At 42.1% G+C, this 22,233-nt stretch overlaps 8 protein-coding genes across 8 annotated transcripts; 3 read left to right on the top strand and 5 right to left on the bottom strand.

The window, feature by feature from the left end:
* Nucleotides 1-3,318: 3,318 nt before the first annotated feature.
* Nucleotides 3,319-3,917, top strand: Bfra_001613 (uncharacterized protein; the record flags this gene model as incomplete). Its single annotated transcript, XM_037332039.1, has 2 exons — nt 3,319-3,346; nt 3,760-3,917. The coding sequence occupies 2 exons, from the start codon at nt 3,319-3,321 to the stop codon at nt 3,915-3,917; spliced, it is 186 nt and encodes a 61-aa protein (XP_037196193.1).
* Nucleotides 3,918-5,449: 1,532 nt separating this feature from the next.
* On the bottom strand, nt 5,450-6,046 carry Bfra_001612 (putative cyanate hydratase protein; the record flags this gene model as incomplete). Its single annotated transcript, XM_037332038.1, has 2 exons — nt 5,450-5,911; nt 6,014-6,046. The coding sequence occupies 2 exons, from the start codon at nt 6,044-6,046 to the stop codon at nt 5,450-5,452; spliced, it is 495 nt and encodes a 164-aa protein (XP_037196192.1).
* A 1,668-nt stretch (nt 6,047-7,714) lies between these two features.
* Nucleotides 7,715-11,244, top strand: Bfra_001611 (putative set domain-containing protein 5 protein; the record flags this gene model as incomplete). Its single annotated transcript, XM_037332037.1, has 6 exons — nt 7,715-8,432; nt 8,586-8,764; nt 8,831-8,932; nt 9,469-9,503; nt 9,603-11,038; nt 11,123-11,244. 6 exons carry the CDS (start codon nt 7,715-7,717, stop codon nt 11,242-11,244), a joined length of 2,592 nt encoding a protein of 863 aa, XP_037196191.1.
* A 667-nt stretch (nt 11,245-11,911) lies between these two features.
* On the bottom strand, nt 11,912-14,346 carry Bfra_001610 (uncharacterized protein; the record flags this gene model as incomplete). Its single annotated transcript, XM_037332036.1, has 5 exons — nt 11,912-12,558; nt 12,867-13,338; nt 13,866-13,893; nt 13,948-13,998; nt 14,051-14,346. 5 exons carry the CDS (start codon nt 14,344-14,346, stop codon nt 11,912-11,914), a joined length of 1,494 nt encoding a protein of 497 aa, XP_037196190.1.
* A 362-nt stretch (nt 14,347-14,708) lies between these two features.
* Nucleotides 14,709-16,214, bottom strand: Bfra_001609 (uncharacterized protein; the record flags this gene model as incomplete). Its single annotated transcript, XM_037332035.1, has 2 exons — nt 14,709-15,047; nt 15,117-16,214. The coding sequence occupies 2 exons, from the start codon at nt 16,212-16,214 to the stop codon at nt 14,709-14,711; spliced, it is 1,437 nt and encodes a 478-aa protein (XP_037196189.1).
* Nucleotides 16,215-16,990: 776 nt separating this feature from the next.
* Nucleotides 16,991-18,356, bottom strand: Bfra_001608 (putative nudix family protein; the record flags this gene model as incomplete). Its single annotated transcript, XM_037332034.1, has 2 exons — nt 16,991-17,792; nt 17,881-18,356. The coding sequence occupies 2 exons, from the start codon at nt 18,354-18,356 to the stop codon at nt 16,991-16,993; spliced, it is 1,278 nt and encodes a 425-aa protein (XP_037196188.1).
* A 1,512-nt stretch (nt 18,357-19,868) lies between these two features.
* Bfra_001606 (uncharacterized protein) lies at nt 19,869-20,453 on the bottom strand (the record flags this gene model as incomplete). Its single annotated transcript, XM_037332033.1, has 1 exon — nt 19,869-20,453. The coding sequence occupies one exon, from the start codon at nt 20,451-20,453 to the stop codon at nt 19,869-19,871; it is 585 nt and encodes a 194-aa protein (XP_037196187.1).
* A 925-nt stretch (nt 20,454-21,378) lies between these two features.
* Bfra_001605 (putative f-box domain protein) lies at nt 21,379-22,026 on the top strand (the record flags this gene model as incomplete). Its single annotated transcript, XM_037332032.1, has 1 exon — nt 21,379-22,026. One exon carries the CDS (start codon nt 21,379-21,381, stop codon nt 22,024-22,026), a length of 648 nt encoding a protein of 215 aa, XP_037196186.1.
* Between the last annotated feature and the right edge of the window lie 207 nt (nt 22,027-22,233).

The raw sequence follows: 22,233 nt of genomic DNA, 5'->3' as shown, positions 1-22,233 counted from the left end.
AATGAGATTAGAAACGTCGAAATAAGGATATTACAATCAAGCGGGGGAAAACTCCGCTATGTTGTCAGGCCTCTAGAATAATTCTTGTCACGTTTTCATGTGGCTATTAAGTGAAGGAATGAATAACGTTCTGGCGCTCAGTTTTCGCTTTCATTTCTCTCACAACATCGTGCTGTAGGGTTAGGGCTTCTTGAGGATTTTGTGGGAAAAAGAAGACAGTTAGTCTGAATGATCAGATCATCTCATCTGGAAATAGATCTGGCATTTTGATAAACAGAGAAAAGTATTGGATGAAACCATTTTGAGTTTCTCATCTAACCTGAAAAGTTGTAACCGTTGATTTGACCGTTGAAGGCTATATTCTAGACCCATCCCAGTCCACAACCGCATCAATCACGAGAACACTCTTGAGTAGAGTCTAGGTGCAGAATCGCAACGAACATGAAGCCTTAACGAGCCCAAGACCACTAGCTCGAGACCAGACATATGTAGGTTCCCCGCAAACCCCCTCACACAAGCGAACACATTTAGGACACGTAATTCCACTTCCTCCGATACCATTTCTAACTACCAAGTAGACTCATTGCGTAATTTCACTCACTAGAGAATTTACCCCACGGCGAATGGGTATAAAAAGGGCGGACTCCCCTTAGATTCTGATTTTTCTCTCTCTTCATGTTACCTCGTAGAAGATCTACTGCGAGGAAGAGACATGGTCTTGATTTCAAAAATTGACTGGTTTTGTGCTGGTGCTGGTGGTGTTGCTGAGTCAAGTTTGTGCATCAATACCTCATATACAATTTATGGGGACCAGAAAAGGTTTTGATCTCGGAAAAGAGAGACTCTTTGAGATTCTCAAATATATTCAATTTTTGTTCACAACTAACTCATATACACAATTTGTAAGGGCAAGATATGGTCTTGATTTTATTAGAGATATTTGGCTGTCTGAAAGACACTATGTCTTCAAATATACCTCACATACAACCTGTGAGGAACAAATGTAGAAAATGTTGTAAGTCTTTCTTGTCCTTCGAATGAAAGTAAATTCTTGATCAGCTGACTCTCAAAATTAAATCATTGCGAATATCTGAGTATCTATCGAGGCAATCAGGATAGTAGACGATGCCAACATCTTTCGAGCACAACGTTGAAAAGGAAAAAATCATTAGTTGGAGTTTGGTGCATCGAATATTTGTCATGAGTCTCGTTTCTAGAAACCCCTTATGAACGCCTGGAGGAGAAAAGGATTAGTTACAAGTCATATGGATGGATTTTTCACAACCATATACATGTTACTTGAGCGATGTTTGAAAAATTGAATGACAATGGATCATGCTGGATTTATCACTCGATACAATCTCAAGATTCAGTGTGAATAAAGCCAAAAGAAACTCAATACTATGCATTAAGGGATTTCCATAATAAAGTTTTATAAGTGGTCATCAGAATTCTATAGATCTCAGGAGAGAATGATAGTGCCAAGGCTGTTAAGTTTTTTGTATTCCCGAAGGAAATCATGGGGTTTTCTCAAATGAGAGATAGCTTCTGGTTGGTATTAAGTGATTATGTGATTCAAGAGTACTTCTGGAGCAAATGAGCTCACAGGACTCTCCATTGTATCTTATGGTCTATTCAAAGAAGCTTTGAATGAGTGTGTACAGCGTACACCTCGATTGAAGCCCAGTAGAGACCAAGAATTCATGGGCATTGTTACTACCAAGAAAACAACCGGATATTAACTTACATCAATTCACCAACACCAGCACCACTGCCATCGTCATTATCATTTCCTTCACCATACTTCTTCAGCTATATTCTCTTAGCAATTGTCCGGAGTTTTTAGTCCTGGGTCTTCCACGGGGAAGGTGTACTTCAATTATCATCCAACTGGTTAAAAATCCCATTGGAAGGGAAGAAATGATTGGAAAGATGAAAGAGTAAACGTGCAGATAACATAATATGGATAGTAAATAGGAGAAAAAGGATGGTGCGTCCTCATCATGGAAATCAAAGCGCTGATTAGCCGAGCTTAGTGAGATTATACCCAGCAGCAGGAAGTAACTTTACTGAATATACTGAAACATTGCTGATGAACTGAGAGGGATTTATGTTAATTTACTCATAATTAACTAGGTAGGCTCCACCCAAGACAGGTTCGAATTTTCGTAGAAATGAAACGCATTCCTAAACTAATACTTCAACTTCCAATAATCCGCTCTATGCAGTAGAATTCGTGCATTCTGAGGTAGGGCCCAAACTGAGGTAGGGCCCAAACACTTTCTTCCCATAGAAATCTCGTTGTGAACCGGCTAAAGTCATACCACCAGTATAGTATGTACCTAGCTGCTTGAGAGGCGTTTCCTTAAGTGAAGAGATAATATATGTCCCTATCTCTAGATCAATTATTGCAGGAAAATACGGATTAAGAATAAGGACATTCATGGAATAATATCCTTGATACTTCTTCAATATGATATTTTTCGAACAAGTGAAGCTAGACTCGGGGAAAGTCGAACTGTGACTTCTTTCTGTTGTGGAAACACCTCAAACACATGGCTAGCACAAGGTGAGTTTAGAATGTTCTCCTTGATATCTTTCTGGTATGAAATGCTTGAAGATATAAGTAAGAAAAGATCGCAGAGTCCGGCCTTTGATTATGGAGAGATTGAGAGGAAAGGCTAGATAGAATGCTTTGGATGTGGAAAGTAGGTTGTGATTTCTTTGAACTAGTATAAGTCTGTGACTCTAAGACACGAGGTGAGGTTAATTCCTCGGGTGATTCGTATTAAAACAAAGAATTCATTGAGTGAAGTATTTTGTGATGGAAATCTGTGGTTTACTCCTGGAGTCTCCGACATGGCAATCCCGCTCCACCAACTCATTCCGTGACCTCCCACACAACTATATGATATTTTGCGCAGGATACTGAAAGAGACAGCTTCTAGATCCTTCCATTAATTGCTTCTAGAACATTTCCTCTTCAATCCTTTGATTTTAGTCTCTGGATGAACAATATCAAGGAGACAATACTAAGGGGCTCGCTTAAAAGTTCTTTAGTTTTCATATTTCTTTGATACCTTTCGCGAGTAGTTTCATGTTTGAAACTTGAATAGCTTCATGAATTTTCTCACGATCTTTAGAATATGGTATGTAATGCCTTTAAGAAGTCTTTCGGCGGAGTGAAAAGGTATAGGGCGTCGCCTATGAGTTTTTGGTTTTGAGTTTGATGGATATTCAAAGGGAGACATGACTCTGGAGGCTGAGATTGGTCAACTGATGTTCATTTCCTTGATGGTTTCTTGTTGTTAAAGAACAATGTTCAGGTTCGAGGACAATGTCAAGGGTGAGTAGCTTCGATTTGACGTACGATCTTCTTTCATTCTATAGGAGAACCTGTCTTCCATTTGGAATCGGGTCATCCGAATCTCCTTGTTTAATGAGTGATTTGAAGCGAAATTGTAGATAACATTTTTCTTCTAGAAGTCTTCTAGAAGCCAGAATTAGTACCTATTCCCTCAGCTGTTCTCTCTCCTTTACAGACTCCCTTTTCATACTATCTTAATGGTCCAGCACCTAGTATTCTTTGTCTCTCCTTGAACAATTCCCCAACCCCTCCTCCAGGATTCCCTATAAATACCCCTCCTCCAACCCTCATTCCTAGACTTTTCTTCTTCACCAAATTACATTCACTTACATACAATCTTTTTACCAAAAACCAAAACCCACCCCAAAAATCAATCAAAATGCAAGGACCAGGACGCGGATGCACTCTCCAAAAGGCCGGACCCGGCCGTGGATGCAATGTTCAAAAGGGACCAGGACGTGGATGTAACGTCCAGAAGACCGCCGGACCAGGCCGTGGATGCAACATCCAACGTGGCCCTGGCCGTGGTTGCAACGTTCAGAAGGCATAAATCATCTCTCTCTGAGATGATTTTGGAGGAGCGATAGAGCACGCTGGATATGCGACTTTCATTATTTTCCTTTCGAGACACGAATCGCTAGATACGCTTGCGAATAACAAACACGTTTAACGACGACGAATCGGAAAGAAATAGATGAGAGATATTCGAGACAAACTTTACGTATCTCTATCATTTTGTAGCAATTTTAACAATCTCCTCAATGCTGCGCACACGAACGTTCACTTAGATGGGTTTTCTAGAAAAATAGACACTTTATAAAATAGAAAAAGATTTTATCGGCAGTATTGGACTTCCCATGGTTTTCAATACACACCACCACATTCACTACGGTCATAACACACTTTGGCCCCAACTTTCACCCTTCGATTATCGGTATTTTATACCAATCCACCTTTTTTACAATTCAACATACATAATCGACAATCGACGATGTGACTGATCACTCATATCGTTTTTTCGTATACATTGCGGTTATAGGGGCGAGGATTCTTTTTCGGACAAGCTTGATGACTTCTTTCGTTTCGCAATGGAAGAGGGAATTTCGGGAAATTTTCTGCCGCTCGATATTTTTGGTGGGACGTTGCTGTTCTTTTGGGATGGTGATGCGCCCTTTTATACTGGAGGGAATCAAACTCTTATTTTGCTTTCCCTATATGATGACTTCTTTTTTGATGGTGATATGTGACGTGATGTGATATGATGATATATGTTTGTGGTGAGTTTGAGATGAACTTGAGTATGAGAGTTTCACATGTATCGGCCAATAAATCAAGGAGGTATCGATATTACGACTTGGATGTACGGCGCGAAATGTTACTCCAACATTTCGGCCAATAACTGTCGTCACTATATTCCACGTCAGTTTATTCCTCTGAACTTCTGGGGTTCTCGCGAAGATTTCAGGTCTTCGTGTTTCTTGCAACATTCTACTATGTCACCTTGCTTAGTTGGGAGAAAGTTTCCTTGGTGTCAAAAGTTCATGAAAAGAGCACATCATCAAAATTGTAAATAGCAGACAAGATAACATTCTATGTTTTGCCGTCTTGAAATTATCCAGGACACTTCATGTCTCGACTGGAAATACGTAAAATTAAAAATCCAGCTAAGAGTGATGGAACTATTTAAGTAATAAATGTGGTATACGATGTTCTGAAACTGGATAATGAGACATCAAGGGAACTCTCCCGAGAATTTTCTTGGTCGAGACTGATATGGCATCGAATAACTACAAGGTGTGGATTAATTTTTTTTTGCGAGAATAGGACGTGAAGGATAGTTGAAATGAGACTCATGAAATGTGTGGAAGTCACCTTTTGTGGATTTTCAGATCACACCAGTGGTACTGTGGTTGACAACTAAAAAAGCGATGTGCAAAACATTCATTGATTCATTAATTTCTTCATATTTTTCATAATTAATCGTAGAACCCAGGTGACAAATTGGCCGCCCATTTAGCCTGTCATTTTTCCCTCAGTAAGCCTCCAGTTGAAATCCCTTCTCTCCTGCAATTCCAAGCCAATTTAAAATCTGGAGAATGGCAACCACTTTCCTCTCAAAGTAATAACGGCCCAGTTGTTTCCCTGCTCATCAGTCTCCTTCTCGACCTTGGTACTGAAAGAAATAGCACTCATAATTCCATCTCCAAACTTCTCATTCATGACGGCCTTATAAGCATATCCATAGTTCTGAACAATTTCATACAATCGGTAGATGAGAGGTTCAACTGGAGGCATGGGACCAGCACGCCCACGGTCTGGGAAACCTCCGAGCTCGGCCTCGAGCTTCGATTGTGGTACGTCGAGAATTTGAGAAAGCTTCTCAATGTCGGCAGCAGAGGCTTGCGATTGGCCGTAGAAGAGTGCAGCGACAGCGACTTCGGAGCGGCCGAGTTGGTTGGCGATGGATTCGAAGGTTAAAGCTTTGGTGGCTTTAGCTTCAAAGAGGGTTTTGGAGGAGGTAGGAAGACGGTCGACAAGTGTGCTCTGTATTGGATGTGTTAGTGGCGAACAATTCTTGCTAATTCTCTTCATATGGTAGTTGTTGTCCTCAGAAGCGGGGTATTTTCTAGTGAAAGGTATACTTACGTCGAGCGTTGCAATCTTGGTTTGATCAGCCATTTTGGTAGATTTTGGTAGATTTTGGTAGATTTTGGTAAGAATTATATAACTTGTTGGTATTGGAATGAAATAATGGAATAGAAAAATAACTTGAGATCGGAGTGATGTTTATATCTTAAGCTTCTTAGCTGTCCTAACTATGGTATTTGTCAATTGCGGGGGAGACGATGAAGCTTGGCCTCGGATAAATTGTCATCACAATTCCGGGACAACTCCGAATCCCGCCCAGCACCAATAATCGGACTTGAGATATCGGTAGTTCAGGCATTGGACAATTGAATAATGGGGGTTCAGGAGGGAGGAGGGTATCTGTGGGGATAAGGTTCGTTGCACTATAATATACATTTCTGGGGATCCAGGCCTAAGATGCAAAGAAAAGCTGACTGGTAACACATGGCGCTGTAACCCTATCGATGTTTGATTTTGGGGTTATTTTTCCATTGCATCTGAGAACTAAGAATTTCATCATCTCTTCATAGCATGTTGACGGCTTGCCGTCCTTGGTTTGGCCATGATATCACCAAAAACAAACATCCCGAGATTGCTCCCGACCTATGTCTTGAGTGGAGAAGTGGAGATTTCCGTTTGTCATTCCGTTGGAATGGAAACCAAGATCTTCATCTCAAAGTGTTCTCTTTGTTTGCTGACGATCCAATCTCCCATTTCACCATCTACTCAGACATGCATCAAGTAAAATTGCCGTGATTACAAGAGCAGACTGAAAATTACTACAACAAAATGATCGTAAGGTCGAAAGTTCGACTGAGAATAATATTTGTATGGCACATTGGCAATATTGGAAGTGGCCAATTTGAATAGCCACAGCAATTGACGAATGAAGTGAAATGTGAGGGGCCCATGTCAAGTGCAGAATATGCCAAGCGCAAACAAAAACAAAAACCACCTGTAGCTTTACTGTCACCATCCGTTAGTAGCGGCCGTGAACATACCATATCTACGGGACGGAAGCGTCTTGATCAAAATCGTCGATAATCATGGACAAGACCATCGAAATTAAATTATGTTCATGTTTTTCTGGAAAGATAGGGTATTGGAATATTTGCCATATTACATGAAAGGCAAACCGATTTTTTCGATTAGCCGATGCCTTTCCCAGGGGAATTGTAACTATTTTGCCATGCTACGTGCACCACGCGTATACGCAGGCTGCATATCCTTCTACTCAGACGAATCGATTTTAAAAAGCTCTACGCCTCTGTGCACAGAGATGATTGTTTCCATGCTAGCTTCCATCTAATATCAACAAATTAACGTTGGTGGTCAAAGGCAATGTAATTCTCAATTAACTTAGAACCCTTCTTCTCACCTCTTAAGTTTCACTATTCTCCCATCAAACTTTTTGGTCGGAAAAAAGAAACATAAAAAGACGACATAGGATGCCGGAAAATTCGAGATACGCATTGCAAGATGTACTGGGAAAGGAGAAAGGTCTTGTTGCAACCCGGGACATTCCTAAGGGGTACTCGGATCATTGAAGAGAGGTCAACTATGACGAGGCCTAAACGAGCACCCTCGGGATTTTCCCTCCGAGGTCAATTCAATGCCCTCAATAACCAACAGCAAGCATTCCTGTCTCTGAAGAATGTGCAACCTTAAAAGAACGCGGATGAGCGATACTTTGGTATTTTCAAAGCAAATGGTCTTCCTATGGCAAGTGACGATGAGGTCGGACTATTCATTGAAGCTTGTCGGATCAACCACGCCTGCGATAACAACGCCTCTAGCAACTGGAACACGAATATCCAGAAGCACACTATCCACGCGCCGAGAGATATCCAGGAAGGCAAAGAGATCACGATAAGCTATCTTGGATCCCGCTCATGGCCTTGCGAAATTCGACGTCAGGTTCTCCAAGAAAAATTCAAATTTTTATGCTCATACAATCTTTGTGCTTTATCTGCTGGGCAATCTAGGCACATTGACAGAGAACTCATGGATATCGCTCGGATTATGACCCTGATTCCAGGCACCTTTATGAGATATCCGTTGCGGGGCGTCCGTTTCATGGATCAAGCAGTTCAGCTACTCTCTGGCAAAAAACTGGGTGTCAGCTTGTTGGGTGGTCTGTTTGTTGAAGCTTCTAAGATGAACATAGGTCACGGCGACTTGGCACGAGCTCGTATCTTGGCTGAGAAGGCAACAACTTACTTGATAATATCATATGGTAGTGACAGTCTACAAGTGCTCGATAACCAGCATCGAGCGAACCATCTATCTATGAACATCTATTACGGCTTATCATCTCTAGATTGGGCGACACCCGTCCATGATGTCCCATCAAGTCTTGATTCCAATGGATTTGAAGACTGGCTTTGGAGAAGAGAGGGACTACAGAATTCACAAATTTATTTCCAAAGCCCAAACAGTTTTTTGAGCAACTCCATTTTCCCCGCACTCCTGGAACTTCCGTACAGGGAACGGACGAGCTCAGAGTTCTATGAGGATTTTAGAAGGTCCAATCACCGGCCGCGGCGCCACTAGTGTTTCTTTGGCGAGATTCTGGAGTTTGATATATCAGATCTCGCAATTCTGGTCAAAGACATTGATGACACAAATGTCGAACTCTTACTCGAAACCAATGCACGAGGCATATTTCCTAGACTTCGAAAAGCGCACCTAGTTGCAATTCTCTATGCGCAACGCGACGGCAAAATTACTGAACCTGAAATCAGCCTTGAAAACGTCGCGTTACTTCAGGTATGGTGCTCAAGTGGTTTCCACTAAATACCCATATAATGGTAAATATTTAACAATGTGATACAGATCTTCCCAATATCGTTGTCTCACTTGATTGCATTAAGAGATCTGACTCGAGAGTTCTCTTCGAAAAGAGAGACTGATAATCCAGAACATGCCATGGATGTGGTAAGAAATCATCGTCAATGGTGAAATGCAGCCGGTGTTCCTTCTTTTGGTATTGTGATGAGCCCAGTTTAACACAGAGGCTCCGCGATCATCTATACTAGTGCGCATACTAACTTTCATGTGCACGACAAACAGAAATGTCAGAAGAACGGCTGGAACACTAAGGGCCACAAAGATGATTGCAAACCCCTCAAAAAGCCTAATCTGCGAGGGATGTTTTTGATGAAATGGGATCAGTTCAATGGCGTTGTTCAATTTCCTTTGCCTACGGTTGTGGGAAATTAAGCAGGAGATATCCATAGAACGCTTTCCATAGCTGGAGGTTCATGATAGAGTGAATAATACCAGCCACTGCGTTCTACTTCTTTATCATGCTGAAATTTGAGGTAGAAATGCTAGTGCTTCATTTCATGCTTCTATGCGTCACAAGTTTCCTTGGTTACATGCATGAAGGATTAAGCCTTCTCCCTTGTTCATTCTTTGATGTGATTTTGTAGTTTTACAAGTCACATGTATCGTTGATTTACATCATTTAGGAGTCTCAAATTCGCTCCGAGCAAACAAATTCACTGTAAAAGAACTCATTATGGTTGGTTATATTGGTTCATTCTCCTACTTCGATCTTCAAATTCACATTCACAGAGTCTCGAAACCTGACTTTCCGATAAAGAGGTCACGCAGACCCGAAGGTGGACGGTCCGAATGAGTGTATCACGATGGCTGATCAAATGTATGCGAAGCGGGATGTGCCAGGGAAAGGTTTAGGTCTCATTGCGACTATTAATATTCCTAGGGGCACACGAATTCTTTCGGAGTCGGCACTGATGTTAGGACCTGAATTGATCGGAGATGACTTCCGATCTTGCATCTCAAAACAATGGCCTACTCTCAGTCATCAACAGCGACAGGATTACGTTTCTTTTGGTCCTGCACAACCATACACAAATGACTTTGAACGGTTGTGTGCGATTTTTAATACAAATTGTCTGCCTTTGAAAGGAGCCAGTATTTTAGAGGAGGAAACCAGCAATACAGGCGGATCTCAAACCCGAGACCGAAGAGGCGGATTTTTCCTCGATGCATGTCGTATCAATCATGCTTGCGATCGAAACGCGGGGGCTCACTGGATTGAGAGTAGCCAAAAAATCGCTATCACGGCTCTGAAAGATATCTGCAAAGATGAGGAAATTACGATGAACTATCTTGGTCTCAATAAACCCCGCAGAGCTCGCCGTGCGAGTCTTCAGGAAAAATTCGGATTTGATTGTTTATGTGGTCTCTGCTCCTTGCCCACAAAAGAGAGCAAGAACAGTGATAGGCAATTGAGTGAAATACCCAAGTTGACACTCTTTGTTTTTGGTCGTATCGCAGCGAGCAGACGTGCTAGACCATTACTGGAACTTCGTGAATTCGATCAACTCGTCCGTCTTCATAATGAACAGGAAACCGGTATTGCCGATATGGGGCGAATCTATGTGGCTATCGCTGAGACTGTTCTCAAGTATAGAGACTTAGCCAGAGGAAAGGTTTTCGCGGAGAGGGCAATATCTGACTTTGAAATAGTCTATGGCAGTGACTGTATGGAAATACAAAAATGGGGGTACCTAGTCGACAACCCTACTGAATACGAATTATTTGGGCATTCGACAACATGGAAAACAACAGTCGACGAAATACCCACTGGTCTTTCTCCGGACAAATTCGAAGACTGGCTATGGAAAAGAGGGCGAGTGCGTTCTGTGGAACGCATAGTCGACTTTCGAAGCCGCTCCATTTTTCCACCAATTGTTCACCTGCCCTTCTCAAGCAATAGCGACTACTACGAGACCAACGAAGTTTCTTGTTCCAGGCCACGAAATCATTGGTGTTTCTTTGGAGAGATTACCTATACAACTAAGTTTGGAAATTCATCGTTGGCAGTCAAAGATGTTGATGGTAAAGAGATCAAGCTTGCATTCGGAACCGAAGAAAGGGGGAGAGAATTACCACCAAATAGAGTCAAAGTAGGATATACAGTTGCGATCATTAACGCGAAGCCCCATGAGTTTCCAATTGAAGATGAAAATTTTGGTCGAAAAATGGGTATTCTTCATGATGATGAACTTTGTTTGAAGGTACTATGCTTATCATTTCTATATTTTCATAGTTCTTTTAGCTGCCTATCGCTAACCATATGCAATAACGAATTAGATCTTCACGCTTTCTCTCAAAGAGCTATTCGCGTTAAACGATCAAATCCAAGTGTTTTCAACAGAAACGAATGGTCTAAGAATGTGTCATGGATGTCAGAAAAAATCAGCCTCGCTGTTTAAGTGCCCGCGATGTTCAATGTTCTGGTATTGCAGTAGGGTAAGACTTAAACAATCTCTCTTATTCCTTGCTTTTCATGTAATAATGATGACTCTGATGCTGATCATATTTTTGCAACGAGTAGGCTTGTCAGATAATTGGATGGAGTCAAAATGAACATCAGGATATTTGTAGACTTCTCAGAAAAGAACCTGATTTGAAAAGAATGTTTCTTCTTGATTGGGAGAAATATGATACTCATGTTCAGTTTCCTCTGCCAGTTCAGATGGGTAGTTAATAAGTGTTAAGGATAATTCCAAACCGAATAGCGTCGCAATAAGTGAAGAAGTAAAATGGACGAAGGTGCAAATAAATCATTTTGATCAAGTAAGAGATTGGTGAACATTAAATTTTAGGAATCGCATGGGCGAATATGCTTTTCTATTATTCTTGTAGGTTCTAACCCAACTTGCTTATCCTCTACCACCCCGCATCCTCAATTGCTAGACAGTTTTTGAATCTTTGCAGTGCTCATCTCCTCATTACGCAACTTCTAAACCAGTTTCGATCCAACTAAACCTTCACTAGATTCATTATCTACTCCATCAAGCTTTCACCACTTCCAAAAGCCCCAATATCCATCACAATATCCTCCCACTCAGTACTTCCACTTCCTCTATCGTTTCAAGTTCAACCCTTAAGAACGTTTCCAGGACGATCCCACTTCGTCGTACCGACCGAACTTACAGGAGAAACAGGTCGAGAACCAAAATCATCTTCATCTTGTCTTGGCGTCGGCGGCGACACAGCACTCAGACCCGGGTTACTGATTGATTGAATGATACGACATCCTCCCGTATGAACACCAACTTTGCTAGCTTCAAGTGTGCCGGCTCCAAGCTTGCGAGCGTCGATTGTATTGCCTCCATTGGTTTGTGCTCCTAGCGTAATAACCCCAAGCGAAGATCTTCTTTCCGGAATCGCCCAGCTCAATCTCGATTCCTTCACTCTATCTTGTTCTTTTTGAGGGTTCTGCTCAGTCGACACTTCGTTCATGGTGTTGTGAACATTTCTTTGTGCTTGCAGGTAGCTCGCATATTCATTCATAACGCGGGTTGATACGGCGCGGTGAGATGATGAGACTTCAACGGGTCGGGATGCGTGGGGACTGCTTTTATCGCTTTTGCGAGGTGCATATGCGCCTCTGGTGGATCGGCGTTGATGTTTTTCGTTTGGAGGGACGGGTGGTTTGGATGGTCCGCAGCCCATTTTTGAGGATATTTGAGGGTAGTCTTGGGGAGTTTTGTTGGAAGGTGTTGGGAAGTCAAAGTCGTCGACTTTTTATGATCAAACTCTTGAAGAGATGCGGGTGGGTGAATTTTGAGGCTGATAATGTTAAGATTTTGAGTGTGATACTTGATATTCACTTGTGGTTGAATGACGAATTATACAATAGGTAAAATAACCAATAAAGTTCCACCATTAGTTAGAATTCTCACAATAACATGAATAGGTAATTGCAATTTAAGATGGCAGCATGATCTCTACATCAACGAATCGAGGTTGATTTTTCAACTCTTATAAACCACTGCTCAGTTCCTCTGTCGAAAGTACCAGTTCCACCACCTCGACCAATGATTCATACTAGCCCATGACATATTACACTTCCCTAATCCTTTCTCTGCTTTATGTCTCTTTGTATAACCATCCTCCTTGAGATTCCTATCCATCTTTCTCATCTCATCCATCACAGCCATAGCATCGACTACCATCCATTCTCCCTCTTCCGCATTCCCATCACCCTTCGAATGTAATTCCTCTTCTTCCTCTATCTTCCTGATCATCTGTGTATGCTTGATACGTCTGACAATCTCTCGCGCTTCTTCTATTTTCTCTTCTTCTCTAAATTTGCTAGCTTCGAGAAGCATGGGAATTAGACTGTTTGTGGGCCATGCGAGATGGGACATTTCTTCCCAAATTTTGGGGTCATTGGTGACTTTTATCTTGTCTATGTCATCGTCCCACTCGGACGTAGTTATAGGGAGAGATTTAGATGGATTCTTGGGTATTTCTGTGCCCATTGTGTCTGAAATCTGTTTTTGTTGAGATGTGTATACCTATTTTAAAGTCTTGGAAAGGATGTGAGGGAGAAACTGGGAGTTTGCTTAGAAAATAATGCGGCTTATGTATGAAACTCAAGAGATGAAAATCTAGGTATTCTCTTGAGAAATTCATCATCGACCGTGAAACACTCTATCTACGGCAACATTTGCGAACTAAGCAGTAGCATTATTGCATGCTTAACCAAATTTCAGTACGCTTACCGTCGATGACTCAATCACATCACGGTAGTAAATCATGACCGTATGAATGTGAATATTCATAGAGACCATCGTGGAATCTGAGATCTTAATCTAGTAAATTGATTCTGTTTTGTGTGAACTTCAACGCATTGTATATTAGATTTTCAACCCGTCTAGATGTATAGAGTGGGTAACTAAGTTCTTGTACTAGCATCCATCTACTACTTCAATTTTCTCTTATTATTCCTTTATTAAACAACCTACAAATCCATCTCACAATCAAACATATTTTCCTCTACATCCCTAGAGGCATCAAAATAAGCACTATCCGCAAAACAAACCTTTCTCTTTGTGATTCTATTCGTCGCTCTGGAATGGTCAGCAGATGCTTCTTTACTATTATATGTCAATAATACAACTTACATTCTAAGATCATCAAGCGATTCCTGCGAACCAAAATCCCTGAGTATTATCCTACAGACAGTCAGGAAGCGCTTCATTTTGAATTCGGATAAGTGGTATTTACCCTCCAGGCTTGTTCAAAGATTCTTGGGAATCCATACTTCTATCTTTATCTCCATGTTTGTTCTTCAACCGCAAAAAGAGAAGTGAGTGAGAATTAATGTTGTTATTTTCTGCCATCGTTTCTGATTTCAAAGTGGTAATATCGAGCATCGATTTGGATTTTGGACGCGATGAGACTTGCAAGGTACTGTCGCAAGTTCCACCCAGGAGGTGTGTAGCAGTTCGATGCTGATTTAGTGTGATGGAATTGCTGCGAGCTCTGGTAGGTTGGTCTTCGGGAGGTGTCAAAGTCGACATTTTAGTGATGTTATTCTCGATCTGAGAGATTTCTTGGTATTTTGATCTAGTTTGTATATTACGAGAAGAAATTATCCTATTATTATGAGAAGGTAGCTCTTAAATGGTCTTTTGGCATGGAAGAAGATTATTCATAGGTCAAAGTGTTGGTTATTCGCATCACACCACTCACTCGTATTCTCAAGACGGATACAGTCATACATCATGAACAAAAGGTTGTGATTAATAGATATCTATAAAACATCCTAACGAGTGGTCCCAGCCCCGGGTAAATAATGACGCCAGATATAGAGATTACGCTTATGCAGCTGCTCAGATATCTGTTCTATCAATATCCAACTCCGCATCCATCGCCGAGCCAACTAATCATAACGAGAGCCGGTTTTCAATTGCTCACCTTGATTTGGAAATCCTTTCGGTACAACTCTCAAGGAAGTGATTACTTCTCCCTTTCCCTCACTAATCATCTGATCAGTAGCCCAATGAAAAGCCTGACCGCATCGATATCCACCCGTAATCCTAAACCATCGACAACCTCTAGGACATGTATTACCAATCTTTCGAAGTTGTGATTTTGCCCATGAGTCTTGAACAAAGAATTCTTGAGATGCAATGTCCAAATTCTCGATTCCTAATTGAGACAAAGCCATTTCTTGATCGTGTTGACTTTCTAATCCTGGAAATTGAGTAACGGAAGCTTGCTACTTTCGAAGTCTATCAGTTAGTAATCCTCTTAAACTTTCTGATTGGTTATGTGGTGGTTTGCATACCTGTTGTGGCGGTGGCATCGGAGATAATACACCGTACCTATTCTGCCCACCTGTCGATTCAAGCTCCCTAAGACTAGGCATAGGATTTCCGGGTTGCACAAGCGAACGGAAACCCTTTCCTCGAGCAATTCTTCCACGAGCCTTTTGCATTTCTTCATCCTGCTTTGCCTTGCGCCATTCTGGATCCTGTCGTGGATCAACATACTGGGCTGCTTTACCCCGAGGATTTTGAAGTTGGGCTCTGGCTTCAGCTTCGTGAGGATAAATTCTAGGTGGACCTTGTCTATTAGTAGGCATAATGCTAGATGGTGGGTTGGCTCCGAATGCTGGATTGATTCCGAAAGATTCTGTACGTGGTACTTGAAATTGAGGTCGTTGGCCTGGATAAACGCGTGGAAAGTCTTGGACTTGTTGTTGCAAATGAAATGGTGTTGTTAGAGTTGGCTGAAATTGAGGAGGGTTTTGTGGTGCAGGACGAGGCAGTGGTTGGACTTGTGATTGACTTCGGTTAATAATTCCAGTGGGTCTTTGTGATTGAGTCTGTGATTGAGTTCGTTCAAGGAATCCGCATGGTCTCTGTGATTCAGATACATACTGAATCGGCTGCGCAGATTTGAGAGATGGTTCGTGCTGTGATTGTAGTTGAAGAAAACCCCGAGCCGCTTGGCCTTGACCAATTGGTACTGCAGTAAGTCGTGATTGGGAGCTTCTACTTTCAGTGACGCGGGATAGTGTTCGACCTGTTCCGTTTCCTACATCAAATTGTAGTTGACTAGGATTCGATGAATGAGCAGAACTCGGACGACTGGATGCTGTCATACTTTGATTGCCAGAATGTTGATTTGCAGGAAGAGGATTATTAGAAGCTTGACTTCTACCATGACTGGCAGAAAATTGTCGTTGGCTTGTAGTGAGTTGAACATCCATTCTACCAAGACCAGTAGGAGCTTGACTTCTAATAGAACCGGTAGAAGCTTGGTCTGTAGTAAGTGGGATATTGTTTCTATCAGGGCCGTCAGGAGCTAGACCTCCTTGTGGAAGTCTGCTTACACCACCGTCACCTTGACCTCCCTTTCCATTCTTCTTCTTCCCTGCCATATTGGTATCTGAACTTACTGAAGATAAAATGGACTTGATACTGTTTGTTGGATCCTTGTAGGTAGCTTGAGGTGAATGGAAGTTGAAGTAATGAAGTGAAGTGTTTTATAATAAATTGAAGTTGAAGTAATGAGGTGAAATGTTTTATAATAAATTGAAGTTGATATTTGGCCGTAGTGACTGCATTTAATAGATGGCGCATCTGAGAGCCTACATATACACCAGGAGGTGGCTACGGCAACTTTTAAATAACTATTGATCCGCCAGTTCATTGGCATTATTTGCACTCCAAGTTGACAGTAGCCAGATTGATATAACTGTACAATTATTATGCGCTAAAAGACCACACCTATGCTCAATCGAGAGGTTCTGCAGTAAAAATAGATAACTACAGCATCCCAAAGAAACTTCCATTCTTTCAATCCGCTGCTATCACCTTATTTCCGCTTAGAAAACAGCAACTTCCATATGACACATCATGTTGATTTCCGAGGGCGTACCCCGCTTCCATACATATGGTAGTAATTAGAAAGACATGAGAAATAGCACCATTGATTGTGTAATTAGGACTACGGCCCAAATCGATTAATCGACTAATTATTATCCTAATCAACGTTCGTAATCTACCTCGTCGGTTTACTTCGACTTACAAGATGATGGTATAAATAAGATGCATGAGAATCTCCGAGGTACTGGCCATGGAGCACTTGTTCTCTGGGTATTATGTGTGAAAAACTTTTGGGTGTATCCCTTCATGGTCATAAATCCTTTCATCGTCATCTACCCCTATTGCTCCTCAATCTATACCACCTAACAAGCCACAAAATCAACGCCAGCGTTGACATTAATCTTATGCCAGCACCAATCCAAACACCTTTCTTCATTGCATCATAATATCCTTCTAACATAACGCCTACTGCATGTTCTTTCGTCTTGTTTTTTCCTATTAAAGGCCCTCCACTTTCAAGCATTGCAACAGCAGTTGTTTCTCCATCCATTGCTGTTTGATTACCAGTCCCATCGTGCGCGCTCCCTCGTAATCGTTCCGTATTTCGTTTCTTGATATTTCGTGTAAGCAGATTTATAATGATTCGTATATCTGGGGAAGTAAAAGTAGGATATTCCCATAACTCAACCGAATCGTGAGGTGGTAGTTGATCGAGGAAATCAGCCACCATACCCAAGGTTAAACCCCAAAGTAAGAGTGGTCTATCACTTTGTGCTTTCTCCCCCCCTTTGAACCAAGTATAAGCTCTTTCAAAGATGCTTTTCTTGGGTTGCGATTCCTCCGAGAAATATTCCTTCGTCGAACTGCAATACAGTGATTCACTGGGTCGTAATCGAATGGCCGAGAACCTCATTTTGCCAATTATCGGCTTCAGTATCGTTTTCACTACTACACCCCCTTGCTTGGCAAATCGATCGGATACATTGACATATTCGTATGTGCGGACTGAGGGCGAAAGAAGGACTCGTAAGGGAACCCAATGTGTTGATGCTATTTCAGCAGGCTGTAGTTGGAGGGGTGGGAATGCTGGACAGATCCAGATGAAGAGGAATGGACAAAGTACCATTATTCTGTTTCGGAGACAGCATCAGCAATTTCTCTTTAATATTTCTTGCCTTGTCGTAGTGAATCTAGATCCATCTGCCAAAGGTAACTCACGGCACTGATCCCCAGCTTGTAGATACCACTCTCTCAGGCAAGTTCCCAACATATACACATCTTTCCCCCCTTAAATCCAACCCAATTTCCTCACTAGTTTCCCTCACTGCGACATCTTTATCACTTGCATCACCAGGATCCCTCTTTCCTCCCGGTAGCGCAACATGACTCGTCCATCGATCCCCTTCTCTTGCTGCGCGTTTGATAAATAGCAATTCAGGATCACCGTTCTTCACCCATGATTGTTCAAAGAAATTTGCAAGTCGCTGGTCCGTTGGTGGTTCTGGATATGGAAAGATTTGAGGAGCTGTAGGAGGAAGATCATTGCGAGAAGGACGAATACGTAATACTAGAGCTACTGATGCGCGCCTTGGACAATTTGGTGGATTAGGTATGTATGGATATGGGTTTTGTGAGATGTGGAGGAGAGTGTTGTGGAGAGATGTGGTAATGGAGGGAGGGGATTCGAAGGACATTTCCCTTTTCCCCGTGTCTCAGGGACAATAAACCGCAGAGCAAGAATTAATGGGATGATGTTGTGATTTGTTGTACGAATATTAATTGACACAGCGCAGAACAATTAAAAAAATACCGGTGAAGCTGTTCGAAGCCGCGATTTCGCTTATCTTATCTGAATTATAGGCTGTTCAGGCCGTGACGTGGTGGTTGAAGGCGCCCGAGTGGGTCACGATAGGCTAGAGATAGGGGAACGGGTGCTAAAAAGCTCGTGGCAGAAAACGGCAGGTAGGTACCAGATAATGGAAGATCGTACAAGTGGACGAGAAAGAAGCAAATTTTGATTTAAATCCAATTCGATTGTTTATATAATATCATTTCCAAGGTAGATAATCACACCTTTCCCTTCGATTCGAACTCATTTCTTTCAAATTTCTTCCTTCCGAGGTTATATGCACCATAGTCGTGGGCATGAACGTACGGCGAACAGCTATCCACTCGCCCCACACAGGTACATATGTACCAACCAGCCCCCTTAAATTCGAAAATAAGACGGGTCTGCGTTGGTTCAGTAGGCGGTGTCGGATCCTACACATGCTTTATTTTGAACAAGAACTGTTCTGTGGTTGAAATGCCTAGTTCGGTGGAGAATGAACGTCTATCTTCAGCGAGAAAATCAAAATTCGAGTTGACAAAACTTGTAAAGATTTTCGGGAGCTTTTGGTAGTACGACATGCCCTTACTGCATCTGCTGCGAGCTGGCTCAGAGATGGAGGACGTCATAAGCCTCCTGGGTATATGGTGGGTATCATCTCAACTTCATACTCAAGGTTGCGGATCTGATCGTACGGAAGTGTCTTCGTATTGACCCGTTGGGAATATATTGCTTTTAGCGATAGTTTGCTCTTTAATTTGGAGAACCCAGATGCAAAGATGCATTTGCAGAACATCATGCATGCATGAACTACCGGTGGGAGCGATGTGTTCATTAACATTTTAGAACAATATCCATCGTGTCGATAGTGGAGCCAGAAGAGATGGATCAGGTTCTAGAAACCTAGCACTTGGGTGGCAAATAGTGTACCTGTCGATCGATAGTGTACGAATAGCTGAAAGGTAACTTTGAGACAAATCTTAGTTTACATCCTCTTCCGGCAGCTAAACGGGCCATCTCTTCAACTCTCTGCGGAGATAAAGTCCGACTACCATCATTGCATAGAACATTGTACCGGATATCATCCGAAGGTGAGCAAGTCTCAACCAATTGTACGATCGATGATGCTCTTCATTCATCTAGGCTTCTCTTGAAAGACACCTTTGATGACATGTTTGTACAACGGTTTCCCGGTATAAGCATTTCTAACAGCATGCCAGCCATATAATCGGATAGCATGGCGATTTTTCGAGTCGAATAGATGTTCCAAGCCGAGTCAGTAAGTTAGAAACTATCACTTCGTTAAGCCGGTAAATCTGATGTTCGATTGATCTCTGGTTGTGACAGGTTGCTGTCGTTGAATTCCGATCATTTGTCGTCAAGAGACTTCGTAGTCGGGATATCGACCGCGAGGATTTCTTCTCGGAGCAGGTGGTGGAGCATCGACCATGAACTTCACAGTACGTGTAGATTGCTGTTTCGATGACTCAATGAAGCCTGGTGGCCTTTCATAATTTGGGTAATAGCCAAACTTTGACTGCAATGGCTGCTTTTTGACAGGTGGTTCTATATCATCCTGCGGCCTGGCTGGAGATATTTGGTATTGAGGCCCTGCTCGGGGTTTCTTATTCGGAAGACAACCAAATACGAATTTTGGTCTACCTTTAAGTTCCGGAAGCGGCCTGATAATTTTTGACTCTGGCTGTTTCTTTACTGATCGTGAATGTTGAACAAGAAGGTAGTATCCAGCAGGTTTGTCTCTTGAGACAGGAATTGGAAGGTCCAGCCTCATTTGTCCCTGCGGCTTTAGCTTTGGCAATGGCTCTTGAGCCGTGACGAATGTTGCATTGGAGTTTATGAGGCTCAGTTCGTCATTAAGAGTAGATTTTAAAGATCCAGGTTGGAGAAACAGAGGTAGTATCGACCGCCCGAAGTCCGAGTTAAATTCCTGAGCACTCGACATAATCAATTCAAGATGATTTGCTTCCAATATCTCGGCATTGCAAATTCAAGAAGGAAAGTTGGGGAAAGATAAGGTATATACAGAGTATCGGGTCTCAATATTCAATATGCAAGTCTAACACGATGTATAGTACAGATTCGAGACGTAGAAGGAGTGATATTCTAGATATTGTAAGGCACAATATCAAATGAAACGGTATGGAGTGTGAGGTGCTAGGCTCTTATACCTAGCCAACTTTGATCCAAAACTAATAACTGTCATGTCCCGAGAGAAAAAATCAGTCTTGATACCAACGATGATCTTCACTAGATTCATGCAAAAGCGTTATGCAATACATTGCACCGTGCGGAATCCAGAAGCATTATCGCATACAAGCTTTGGACTGTCAATGTCATACACAAGCTTTATGGTTTCACATCTTGAATCTGACATTCGGATGGTCATCGGATCTTTGGAAACTTCAAAATTTGAGATCTCTCGTGCAACACTCGGGATTGCAGCTTGGCAAATGCTTGTTGTCGTTGATTGTTCTGACCAATAGGTCGGGATAGATGTTCAATGGTCTTTCAATCGTCGTTTCAGAATTTGAGATGACATTTTTGTCTTTGAAAGATGAGACGACCCGAGACCTGAGGGTTGCTGAAGATATATCCCTAGGTAAAAAGATACATTAAATATATGAAGACGGATTAAATTTACGAATTGGTTGGGAAATTCAAAACACTCTGAAGTTGTAGGATTCCATGGGAGTGGCTTAATGTGGCTGTGATTGTTGGTACTAGCGAGGCCGCGGCCATTGCGTTAAGGTTGCACCACTTTTTGCGACCGCGGTCAAATTGTTTCCAACAACAAACCAGATCATCACAGTATAGGAACCTAAGTAGGTAACAACTCGGATGAATATGTTCTCTGTACGTTATTCGATATGCCTTCTGCAATTACTATATCCGCCAGAGACGCAGAATCAGCGATATGTTCAGTGAAGAGCTCAGTCCAAACTGTCTTCGCAATCCCTGAACTTCTAGAACTTATTCTCCTCCAGCTACCATTTCTCGATCTTGTTCGAGCTCAAATGATTAACCAAAGCTTTATTGATGTCATCGAATCCTCAAACTTACTTCAACGAGCTCTATTCTTTCGTGCATCTCCAGATACATCATTTCCCCGACCCAATCCTCTCCTTCAACCTTGTCATAACGCGCAGTTCCTAGACCTACGATCGACTCAAACACGATGCAGGTATTTACATAACCCGCGAGGTCGACGGATGGCAGATTGGAGCAAGTGGCCCGTTATAGATTATCGAGATGGATTTAAGTTGAATATACAACCTACAAATGAGGCTGTCAGAAGGAAAGAGGCTAGTTGGAGGCGTATGCTGATTGTTCAACCACCCGTTGAAGAATTAGAAATGAATGGCCCACCATCGCGGAAGATTGTAGATCGATTTGGTGTAACAATGGATGAGCTGGGAAGCCCATTGGGCAAGCTGAGATGTGTGGATTTTGAGATCTTCACAAGTGGGAAGTCCCGTATGATTGTTGAGAAGCAAATGAAACGCATGGCCCATTGACAATTTAGTGTTTACTGAGTTGTTCTTGATCTTTAAGCCATGCAGAGATATCAATTCTGATACTATCTGCTTGTTTTGTGTAGGGAAATCGGGAGGATCCCTCTCAAATGGTTAAGCGTTAACAGCTTCAGTGGTGCGTAACTTCCACATTCAATTGCAGTAGATGCTTGGCAAGAAATAAATAACTGTTCGTACATTTTTACTCTG

Source organism: Botrytis fragariae (genome assembly GCF_013461495.1).
Source record: "Botrytis fragariae strain BVB16 chromosome Unknown tig00000006, whole genome shotgun sequence".
NCBI classification, from domain to species: Eukaryota; Fungi; Ascomycota; class Leotiomycetes; order Helotiales; family Sclerotiniaceae; genus Botrytis; species Botrytis fragariae.
Note: the sequence above shows the minus strand (reverse complement) of the source record. Positions and strands in the feature narration are given on the sequence as shown.